At 36.8% G+C, this 12,013-nt stretch overlaps 2 protein-coding genes across 4 annotated transcripts; both read right to left on the reverse strand.

Annotated features, from left to right (window-relative positions):
- Window positions 1–378: 378 nt before the first annotated feature.
- On the reverse strand, window positions 379–7,424 carry LOC133873673 (disease resistance protein RPV1-like). 3 transcript variants are annotated; one of them, XM_062311412.1, is made up of 6 exons: window positions 7,216–7,424; window positions 5,957–6,457; window positions 3,292–4,390; window positions 2,537–2,812; window positions 1,427–2,437; window positions 379–1,266 (listed from the first exon to the last, which is right to left on the reverse strand). In XM_062311412.1, exons 2-6 carry the CDS (start codon window positions 6,454–6,456, stop codon window positions 760–762), a joined length of 3,393 nt encoding a protein of 1,130 aa, XP_062167396.1. In that variant the 5' UTR covers window position 6,457; window positions 7,216–7,424; the 3' UTR covers window positions 379–759. The 3 variants fall into 3 exon arrangements, with proteins under 3 accessions (XP_062167396.1, XP_062167397.1, XP_062167399.1); XM_062311415.1 differs by having other exon boundaries at window positions 1,123–1,303; XM_062311413.1 differs by lacking the exon at window positions 2,537–2,812.
- Window positions 7,425–8,868: 1,444 nt separating this feature from the next.
- Window positions 8,869–11,989, reverse strand: LOC133872702 (pentatricopeptide repeat-containing protein At2g36240). Its single transcript, XM_062310273.1, has 2 exons — window positions 10,219–11,989; window positions 8,869–9,214 (listed from the first exon to the last, which is right to left on the reverse strand). Exon 1 carries the CDS (start codon window positions 11,955–11,957, stop codon window positions 10,464–10,466), a length of 1,494 nt encoding a protein of 497 aa, XP_062166257.1. The 5' UTR covers window positions 11,958–11,989; the 3' UTR covers window positions 8,869–9,214; window positions 10,219–10,463.
- Between the last annotated feature and the right edge of the window lie 24 nt (window positions 11,990–12,013).

Here is a 12,013-nt window from a genome sequence, read left to right on the forward strand (position 1 = left end):
TACGTATTGGACAACAGTAGAGATTATTAACAAAGGGTAATACTAGAAGGAAGACCATATTTTCATTGTGTCATTCCAAAATTAATTCAATAGTAGTCTATCACAAATTCAATGATAATTTTAAAAAGTACATCAATTTTAAGATAACACAAGAAAAATACGGACTTTCTTTCTAGCATTACTCATTTACAAAACCAGTACCAGCACCAAGGTTCATTATGCTTTGAGACAATCTCAATGTCACTCCATCGCCGTTGAGCATGAGGATACGAGGTCAGAGCAAGCAACAAAAACTTAGATATCAAAGGGAGAGAAGAGATAGGGATAAGCCAATCTCATCAGATAAAGGAGAAGATAACAGCTTGAGATAGTATTGGATTTCATCTTCAATTGTATCTTGTAACTTGTAAGAATAAGACTGAAAAAGAAATCAGATTTTTATCTTCTACACAACAGCAGCGCTAATCCTTATGTTACAATACATCATCATAATCCTTCTATTAATACGATAGCAAAGGTTCTATGCAAAACGTGGAAGCCATGCTAATTTTCCAAAACCATTCTTTGTTCGTTTACATGGTCCTTAGTTAAGAAAAACTAGCAGGTTTTAGTGTTGGGAGTGATTTGATTGGTTTAGTTGTGACTCACCGAGTAGTGTATCCTCCTCCAAATCTGAAATTCCGATGCCCAAGGTTGAAGAAGGCCTCTTCTGTTGTGGGTGCGAATTGGATTCCGAGTTGCGAGTACCATCCATTACGTCTATTGAATTTTCAATTTCTTCAATTTGCGAGGACCCAAATGGACATCACCAACCTCATGGAGCATTCCTGGATCATGATCTTTCACATTATCTCCAGGCTTGTGTACCAGATGGGCTCCACAACTTGTAAAGAACACTGATTCTGAATTACTGTGAAACTTAACTCGCAGATTGTCCCACTTTAACCCGGAAGAATCTAGAATGAAGTACTCCAGCCATACATGCTGTGAGCCCATTGAATCAAGTGTTCTTTTTCCAGTAGATAGTTGGACACCATTACCAAAGATCTTAACACCAACAAGAGGAAGGAGTTCTTCTAAGGTTACAGCAAGAATGGGTCCAATAACAGCAGATATAGCAATTCCTCTGATCTCATCTGAATGCAAGAGCCCGTTAATATCTATTTCACATGAACTACTATTTGACGTCTCCTTATGATGGTTGAACCAGTCTGGAATCCTATTTCCTGGAAATATAATGCCAAATCGAGGCTGCTTAAGATATCCCTGTTAAAAGAATATGATAATTTTTCAGCAATACAACCTACAAATTGACCAAGGCACAAACAAACACGTATAAGAGATAGAGATATATATATATAGAGAGAGAGAGAGAGAGAGAGCGAGAGAGAGAGAGAGAGAGAGAGAGAGAGAGAGAGAGAGATACCGCCAGTAAAGGTTTTGCCACATGATTCCCTATATTCACAAGCATTTTATGACATTCGGACAAGTCAATCCATCTTGGAGCTTGTAAGTCGCATCTATTGAATTGAATTTTTTCTGATACGTTTGGAAACCTTTCCAATGTCATGCATCCAGTAGCATGTACATTTTCTACATTTGGCGGAAGTTCTAGAATTTCTTTAAGTTGCTTGCAATCGTCCAATCGAAGGCGCTGCAATCTAACAAATCTATTTATGCATGCAGGAAGACTAACAATATCAGTCCCGGATAGATCTAGCTGTCTCAAGGCGGACAAACAATTAAGCATCGTAAGGAAATCTGATTTTAATAGGGGACAATTTTCAAGATTCAAATCTCGCAGTGATGGAAATGCTATTGAAGAACAATCATCATTAGAAATGCTTGAATTCATTTGAGGCGATAATGGGAGTAATTCCACACTTGATGAAATTTCATATTCCCTAGTAGACAGAGTAGATGGCATGGATTGTCTTTCATCCCTCACCATCTTTGGAAGCTCAACAACTTCTAAACAATCTTTGAGATGAAGAGTCTCTAGATGTTGCAACTGAGAAATGCTACTTGGGAGATGCATAAGGTTTTTGCACCCTTCTAGATATAAATGGTGAAGCCCAGTGAGTTGTCCAATGGATGAAGGCAATTCTTTTATTGCAGTGTAGTCTAATCTAATATTTGTTAAACATTCCATTTTACACTCAATTTCAGGAAAGCTCTGAAGACTTGAGCAACCTCGAAGGTTTAGCTCTTCAAGAGATCTCAACTTGAGGCTTCTCGGCAAACTCTTTAGGTTGGAGCATCCACCAAGATTTAAATAAGCAAGCTTATCAAGGAATCCAACAGAATCATGAACCTCAACTAAACTTGTACAATTATCAAGATTCAAGTCCTCTAAATTTGGGTTGCTTGATAGATCTGGGATTTTCGTTAGGAATTGACAATCAGAGAAATCCATAACTGTCAAGTTTTGGAAATTCTGTAGAGAAAAGAAAAAAAGAAAAAAAAGAAATATATTAGCCTGAAGGAAGTTTACAACATAGCTTAAAAAAAGAAATGATGAAAATAATAATTATACCTTTAATTCCTTCCCCAATTCCTTGAAGAGGCTATAACACATTCTAAAAGCAACGAGTTTCTTTCCATGAAAATTGGATGGCAAAGATTGTAAAGGATATTTAGGCCAATCAAGCAATCTTAATTCATTAGAGAGATGACTAGGTCCTCCAGAAAAGCGTGCATTACGATTTATAAACAGTCTGAGACTTTTCATCTTCATGAAGGCTTTGGAACTCAAATGTATCAAGTCTTCTTCAGGCAACTCTACCAATATGCCTTCAACTTTGTTTGTTTCCTAGTAAGACAATGCATAAGTGTGGTACCAAAATCATAGCATAAAGTTCTCCATATTCTACCATTAGCTAGCTAGAATTAGATATATTACTTTGTGAAAAGGAAACAAACTTATATTCCATTTGTCTAGCTTTGTATGTTGCTTTTCTTCTTTTTGAGATTTTCAAAATGGGTGATTTGTTTTTATTATTGGAACGTCCCAAATTAAGTGATCATATTCAAAATGTCAACGATGTATTACTCTTAGCCATTCATAAAAGAAAAGGCAAGATTCTCATAAAAACTATATCTATCTTTGAATAGGGTAAAAGGAAATTGTGTATGATGATTTTATTTATTTTCCTTAATCAAAAGCATTCTACTTACAACTGATGGATGATATATAAATATGTATGTATGTATGCGTGTGTGTTTTGTGTGCATCTGTTCATCTATTTTTACAAAAATAAAATTAAAAGAGCTTTTTGATGTCACTCTTACCATATTTTCTTCTAGTACATAACGAACATCTTCATGAAACCACAATCTACTGCGCTTGCCAGGTTCTTTGGGTGATTCTTGGCGAACAATTTCTCTTCCCATTTCTTGTAGCAAGTCATGCATCACTAACGCGTTACTCTCATCAATAGTTATGAGAGACTTGTCCATAAGCATAGTGATACCAATATCTGGAAAGAATCCACAACTGTCTAGTATTTTAATGACATATTCTACATGCTCTCCTTTGAAGAAACATGCAAGGTCAAGGAAAATATTCTTCTCACTTTCATCCAATCCATCATAACTTATTTTAAGTTTTTCTTGAATATTTTTCTCAGGAATTCTTTTGTATTTTTCCAATGCACTTTTCCAATGATGTATATCTCTACCATATAGATCTGAACCTATTACTGTTAAAGCTAGTGGAAGACCCCCAGCATAACGTATTACATGTTTTGTGAGTTCCACAAAATCGTCTTTAGGTTTGTCACTTTTGAAGGCGTTCCAACTAAAGAGCTGAAGAGCTTCATTGTGATCCAATTCCTTCACCTTGTATGTTAAATCAACTTTATGCTTAGTTAGTAAATGTTTATCTCTTGTCGTTATGATGATTCTACTTCCTAAACCGAACCAATCACATCCTCCAGCTAATGTTTCTAATTGGACTATTTGATCCACATCATCAAGAACTAAAAGAACCCTTTTACAACAAAGCCTCTCCTTTATCACATTGATTCCTCGATGAACATTGCCAACCTTCAAACTTGAGATTCCTAGGATTTCAAAAAGAAGTTTCTCTTGCAATTGTATCATACCACACTCTCGCATTGAAGTTTCTCTAACGTTTGCAAGAAAACAACTATATTCAAACTGATAAGCAATCAAGTTATAGATCGCTTTGGCGATTGTTGTCTTACCAATTCCACCAACTCCAAAGATCCCTACCATGCGTATGTCATTCATCCCAATACTTAAAAGGACATTGATGTCTTCCACACGAGATTCTACTCCAACTGGATGCTTGGCAACATATAAGTATGTACGATTTATTGTTCTTGAGACCACTTGAACAATTTGGTTGACAAATTTAGATCCATTCCTGCCAATGCAAAATATATATATATTTTTTTTAAAAGAAAGAAAGAAATAGAAAGAAGATAATGAGTTGGACTTTTCACATGAAAAGACATAGGAAGGTGATCTAGTTACCATTTTTTTTTCTTTCTAACAAATGACAATGGTAGGGATGCGTGCTGGTCTTCTTTTTTTTTTCTTTTTGAATTTCAGAATTGTAATGAAATACAAGATGGAGATGTAGAAGAATGTAATTATGGATATAGATGATATAAATGAAGATTAATTTTGATTTTCCCTATTTTTGTAAATGATATTATTACCCCTAACCACTCATGGCCCAAAATCTTGACTATGGAGGCCGACCACCACAACCACCAACCTAGCACCGCCATTCCTCTACGCTATGATTAGCCTAAATGCAAAACAACACCACTCATGGCCCTCTCTCTCTCTCTCTCTCTTTATATATATATATGCTTGCCAAACTTTTCAATCTTAATATTCTCTATGTTTTGCATGAGCAAACATTGAAAGGGCTACTAGGATTCTGCCAAAGCCAAAGCTAGTAAATTACTTTGTTCTAGTATTTTAAGTGTTTTTGCTCTCTCTCTCTCTCTCTAAATATATATATATATATATGCTTGCCAAACTTTTCAATCTTAATATTCTCTATGTTTTGCATGAGCAAACATTGAAAGGGCTACTAGGATTCTGCCAAAGCCAAAGCTAGTAAATTACTTTGTTCTAGTATTTTAAGTGTTTTTGCTCTCTCTCTCTCTAAATATATATATATATATATATATATATATATATATATATATATATATATATATATATGCTTGCCAAACTTTTCAATCTTAATATTCTCTATGTTTTGCATGAGCAAACATTGAAAGGGCTACGATTCTGCCAAAGCCAAAGCTAGTAAATTACTTTGTTCTTGCATTTTAAGTGTTTTTGGTGTAGACTAGTACAGGGAAAGGCTGAAATAGTTGAGTTATTCCACAAAAGAACAATTTAGATATTTTATTTTTTGCTCAAATTGGGATTAATTTATTCCATTATCTATTAAACTTTATGAAGAAATTAGTGTGTTTTTTTAGGGAAAGAAATTAGCGTGTTAGTAATGTATTAAGTGCTTCTAATTTCAGTATGATTTTCATGAAATTCAATACCCAAAAAAATCATAAATATCAAATAATTTGGGTGATACTACATCCTCAAATTTAGGCAGCTTACAATATTCTTAAACTAAAATGGTGTTTTTAATTGACTGAATTAACATAGTTACCCAAAATAATGACACAAAGAATAACAAAACATACAGAGATAAAAGGAAAACAAAAAACCCAAAAAACAAAAAGTTTAGTGGTCGAAGGTGGAGGTGAAGGACAGACAGGAAACTTCCCTCCACAGATCCAGGATTTCTCTCAGTTTTTCCCCTAATCTCTGTAACTTCTCGCTCTCTAGTCCAAAATTGAATATATAAAAATACACAGACATGCATATATATATAACTATATAAGGATGTATTATGATCAGAATAAGAAAAAATTCTTGATGAAGGCACAGGAGTGGTTAGAAGTACCCGTCCCCTAAATGCCACCCAGACAATTTGGCCACTTCTGTTAAGGCTGTCTTCCACATCTGCATCTTCGTATCATCCTTGAACATGTCTTCAAGTTTAGCCAATGCTTCTCCAACACTCTTTATCTGGTGTCGTACATCTGATGGATCTATGTTGTAAAATATTGGTAGAACCAATTGTTTCTTTGTTTTCCTGCACTCTAGGATCTTCATCAGCTCGTCCAAGCAGGAAGGGGATGATGCATAGTTTTTAGAGAGAACAATGATTGAAATCCTTGACACTTCAATGGCTTTGATAACTGCTGGTTGAATTTCATCTCCTCTTCTAAGCTCGGCATCCATGAATGTGTTAATTCCCTTTGAATCCAAAGCGTAGTACAGATGGGCAACAAAATTATTGCGAGTATCTGCGCCTCCAAAACTCAAGAATACATCGTAAGTCCATGGACGAGTGAAATAAGAAGATGAAGAGACTCCTCGGAAGGTCATGGAAGAAGTCATCCTGCATGCATGTATGAGTGATTACTACTCGAGATGAGAAACTTCTTGGCAAGTTCCCAACGGTACCTTCTCCAATGTATGAAACTATATAATTAAGATAAATTACACCTCTACGAACCTTCGTAGTTTCTGCTGCGTTTTCAGAAGAGAGAAATTTTGGGATATGAAGTTGCAGAATGAAAATTGGATTGTGAATTACTTTACATTTAGGCTCTGTTTGGTTGCGGAGAAAATGGATGAAAGTAAACAGCTTATTTCCGTTTTTCTAGGTGCCATAATAAATTGAAAAATATGAAGAAAAAAAATATATTGTGATTTCTATACTAACTGAGAGGACTGGAAACTCCTGGTGACTTAGAGATATAAAATTATCTAGTTTAGTTGAGTTGAGATTTCATTTTCCCGGAACGGACCCAAGACTTTACTATCATATACTTTCTTATCATTGAGTTTCGCAGGAACCAAACAACGGATAGAGTTGAAACCTATATGAATTTCTCTTATTTGTATCGGTTTCTGTCAGAAAACTTTGAATTTCGATAATTTGCTTGCTTTAGCGGTTTCAGTTTCCTTTTGAATGCATATTTTCCTTCTCACGCGCTCTCCACTAGCTGAATAAGAGAGAGAGTAAAACTTGGGGAAAGAAAAGAAAAAGAGAAGGACGAAATGCAAAACGAAGTCCTACGATCAAAGCCCGTAGGTGGAAGCATTACGTAGAAAATTTCAAAAAGAAAAAGGGGAAATTGTTACGGCGGATACCTGAATCCAGATTTGCAGATTCAATTCTCTTCACCCGTGTTTTGATCAGCTGTTGTTTTCCTGGGGGCGGAGAGAACCCGATATAGCGGCGGGCGAATTTACGTTGACGCGAAGGAAGATATCGGAGTTAGGGGGAGACGGTGGCAGACTGGCAGGTGCCAATTCCCTCTGTTTCTCTCTTTTTCTCGCTCTATTCTTGATTTTTGACATTTAGCGTTCCATTTTAGCAATGTGCACGGAGATTCTCGGAGATAAAAAAAAACAAAAAACAAAAAACAAAAAAGGGCCAACTCTTTTCTACGTGATAACAAATAACTTTCTTTATTTTTTTCATAAAAAAAATTCAAAAATATTTCCACTTTTCTCTCTAAAAAAACTTTAAATCCATGATAATAGAGAGTGACACGACGTTGACTTTTTACACGTAACATCACGAGATTCGCAATAATAATCAAAAGTTTAAGAGAAATAATCCCTACACTTATTTTTCACAACAGCTCAACAACAATTTCATTTCTCCCTCTAACCGATTTTCAACCAAAACAAAAAGAAAAAGAAAAAATAATAATAATAAAATATTACCAGCCACGTCAGTTTGTTGTGAGACTGTTGTGAGAAATGAGTATATGGATCATTTCTCAAAGTTTAAAGAGAAACGATTAGTTTTCAACAAAAATTTTGTTTAATTTTACCTACGCGATAATTTTTTTAAAATTTATTTTTTTCAAGAAATGACCTATCATTCTTCCCATTCCGTAGTTTCTTGAGAAAAAATAAAAATAAAAGAAACTGTAACCTAATTAATTCATGAGTCATAATTAAAAGAGAAATGCTAAAAATGGCACAGACATACAGATGTATTTAGTAAAGATTATTGAATTAAATTTTTTTTGAGTAATTATAAAAAGTGATTGATGTGATATAAAATAAAAAAAAAATTTATGAAAAAATGAAAAAAAAAATTATATTGTAATAGATTCATTATATTTGAATAACAATAAAAATTATTAACGTAATATAAAAAGTAAAAAAAAAAAATAATTTAATTATTTTTATAAAAATAAAAATAAAAACAGTTTGATATAAAATAAAAATTTTTTTTTTGAAAAAGTGAAAAAAAAATTATATTGTAATAGATTTATTATATTTGAATAACAATAAAAATTATTAATGTAATATAAAAAGTAAAAAAAAAAAAATTAATTTAATTATTTTTATAAAAATAAAAATAAAAATAAAAACAGTGCGTCGGTTACCAAACACCCCATAAGCGTTGGTTGGTGCAGGGTGCTTCGTATTCTGCTAAATTTTGGTTTTCTAATTGAGTCGTACATACTTTTCATTTTCTGCTCAATTTTTCTTCTCTCCCACAGTTCCACCCCAAAATTATCGTGGCTACACTACCCAAACTTCAATTGCAAAATAAAAAATACTTTTCAAACGTGACGTCACCAGGAAAACATTTCTCACCTTTACATCACTTCAAAACATTAATTAAAAAAAAAAAAAAAAAAAACCCCTACAACTAATACAAGATGAGAAAAAGTTTCAGGCACAAGCAGCAGCAGATCTCACGAGATGATTGAATTTTTTATTTCCATGAAGAAATACTTCATGGTCCATTTTTTCTTTTCATATACCTCATGGTCCATCTCCACTCGAAACTACCGACTTTCCTTTTTTTTTTATTCAAACATGGGAAGGGGGAAAGGGATCAAACTATAAACCAACAAAACAACAACGGAAAAGGTAGCAAAATACAAACATAAATAGGTAACAGTAAACAATGGTAATCATCTATGATTCCAGAAGAACCATAAACAAGCCGAATCTTTCCTGAGGCTACATAATGCGATTTTAAATGGCAAAATGACTTAAAGAGCCCCGACCAGTAAAAACAACAACCACTGGGAAATGGTTGTTGCTAAAGAACTACTGCCAAAGACCGGAGAGGATCCGTTGGTGAAGAACGAAACCCAGTTACAATAATCTCCACTAACTGAACAGCATTCAAAGGAACTGGGAGATTATAACCCAAACCACAGAACAAAAACAACAAAACACAAACATAATTACAGAAAACACCCACAAAAGTGTGGGAAAACAACTAAAATACAACAAACAAAAAGCAAAAAACCACAAAACAGTAGCAACATCAGCGCAAGAGGAGCTCGCGCGATGGTGGACTGCAGTCTACGCATCGGCACGTGAGACTCATGCGCCCGTGAGTAAGATCTACTTGCGGGCAAGTGAGGGCCACACGCCGGCACGTGCTGGCTGGATGGAGGCGAGATCAATGGAAGATGGAAGCGATGAAGCCAAGGAGCATGGTGGAATGGTGCGTTTGAGGGTGGGGGGCTTTCAGAAATTGATAGATCTGAGTTTGAAAAACCCAAATCCAAAAACTTCAAAAAAATGACAGATCCGCCAAAGCGAATGGTTGGGGGAAGCAGATTCCGACAGCATGGTGGATGCGGAGCCGACATCGCTGTTATTGAAAGAATAAACCTCAAAAGAGGTAGATAGGGCCTCAAATGGGCGGATAGCGCCTTCTAAAAGGCGGTTGGGGCCTCATAAGAGGCTAGAAAGGGAGGGGGAGATAGGAAGAGGGAAGTAAGGGGGAAGGGGGAGGAGGAGGTAGTGAATTTCACTACCTCCTCCTCAGTAGCCATGGCTAACAGAGAGGTTTTCTTCAGGACCAGGAGAGAGAACGGAGGTTGGGGGAGCTGTTTCCTTCCAGAAACAGCTCTTGGTTGTTGTGGAATCAGATACTCAAAACTACCGACTTAAATCTACCTACACTTCACTAGGTGAATTCATATAATGCAAAATTCGACTTGCTGTATACATCACCTCAAAGTCTCAAACTCAATGAACTAAATCTGGGAGATTCCTGGAGATGGTGTTTCTGTGCACACCGATCTAATTCATCCTCCACCCAGTTCCCCAAAGATTACACCCAATTTACTGAAAATTAAACAAGAGTTTGAGAAAATTTAATACCTTCCGAACCTTCTATATCTCATCAAGAGTTGTCCATGTTTTCATGTCTTCAGAACCTTCTATATCTAATCGAGTCCAAACATACATATTTCTTTCCCTTCAGGTGCCGTTCATGATATCAACATCAGAAATATAACAGGCAAGTAAACTTCCTGAAATGATGGTTCTTTTCCTCGTTATCAATCAAGTATGGACACTGAAATAAAAAAAATAAAAAAACCCAATCCAAAAAAATGTTGGTATTCTCAATTACTAATGATAACATTAGCTTGCCGCTGCACAGAACTTCTTGCATTAGCAAGCCCATCCATCAACCTATTATATGTAACAAGATCAGGTATAAACCCCCTATCCAACATCTCATCCACCACCACTTCCCCCTCCTTCTGTTTTCCCTCTCTAGTATAACCAGACACCAAAATACTATAGGTCATTCCATCTGGGTCGAAACCCTTGCGTGAAGCCAACAACCTCAAGCTATTTGCATCCACAGTTCTTCCCACATTGCAAAGACCTTGAAGGAGACAATTAAAAGTCACACTATCCGGAACCATACTCTCTCTAAGCATCCTCTCCATCAGTCTAAATGCTTCATCAATTCTCCCTAACCTTCTCAAACCTTCAATCAAAGTAGTACAAACAACAAAGCTTGGAACATTCCCTCTCTTCCATAGCTCATCCACAACCTCCAACGCTCTACCTGCATTTCCATTCCCACAAAGTGCCTCCACCAGACCTAAATAATCATACCCATTGGGCAAAACTCCTTTCCTTGAAAAATCAATCAATAGGTCACATGCCTCCGACACCCGACCTTCTCTACCAAGCCCATCAACCAATATTTCACAAGTCACTCTCGAAAGCTCACATCCCAATCCAATCATCTCGTAAGCCATTGCAACCCCTTCATCAAACTTCCTCTCCCTAAAGAACCCCTTAATCAAAGTATTAAAACTAACAACATTTGGACTGCAACCCTTTTCTCTCATCTCCTTAAACAACTCCAGAGCTAACCCAAACTGCGAATTTCGACAATAACTACTAATCAAAATATTAAACGTATACACATCCGGCTTAACCCTACTCTTAATCATTTCATCATACACCTTCAGTGCATTCTCGTGCTGCCCACATTTCACAAACCCATGAATCAAAATATTATACATCGTCACACTGGGCCTCCCGTCAATCATTTTTCTCATAGTTTCAAACGCAACAACAGCCTCATCCAATCTCCCAACTCTACAATACGCATTGATCGAAAATCTAAAGATGGGTTCGGTGGAAGGGCACGAGAAGATACCGTCGGAGCAGGGGCAGGGGCTGGAGGCCATGAAGTGGAGGAGGGAGCCGAGTTCGTCGAAGCGGTCGGTGACGGCGAGCGTGCGGGCCATCCATTCGAACGTGGAGTGGTCGTGGCGGAAGGAGTCGATGGTGGAGGCCCAGTTGAAGATGTGGAAGTCGTAGTGGGTGAGCGAAGGGTGGTGGCGGAGCTTGGACTTGAGGAAGTGGAGGAGGTGGGCGGGGGTGATGGGTGGTGTGAGATGGGCCTTGAGGAAGCGGAGGAGGTGGGCGTGGTGGGTGGGCGTGTGGTCGGAGAGAGTGAGAGTGGGGAGCACGGTGGGAGGCGTTGGCGGTGGTGCCGGGAGAGAGGGGTTTGGGATTGGAGAGAGTGTTGGTGGTGGTGGTTGTTTCCATAATTGGAGAGGTTTGGGTTTCAGGAGCTTCTTGAAACCCATTTGCCCTGAGAAGTCCAGAGCGACCCAAAAATGTCCGAGTAATGCTATATCTGAGT

Source organism: Alnus glutinosa, chromosome 7 (assembly GCF_958979055.1).
Source record: "Alnus glutinosa chromosome 7, dhAlnGlut1.1, whole genome shotgun sequence".
In the NCBI taxonomy this organism is placed as follows: Eukaryota; Viridiplantae; Streptophyta; class Magnoliopsida; order Fagales; family Betulaceae; genus Alnus; species Alnus glutinosa.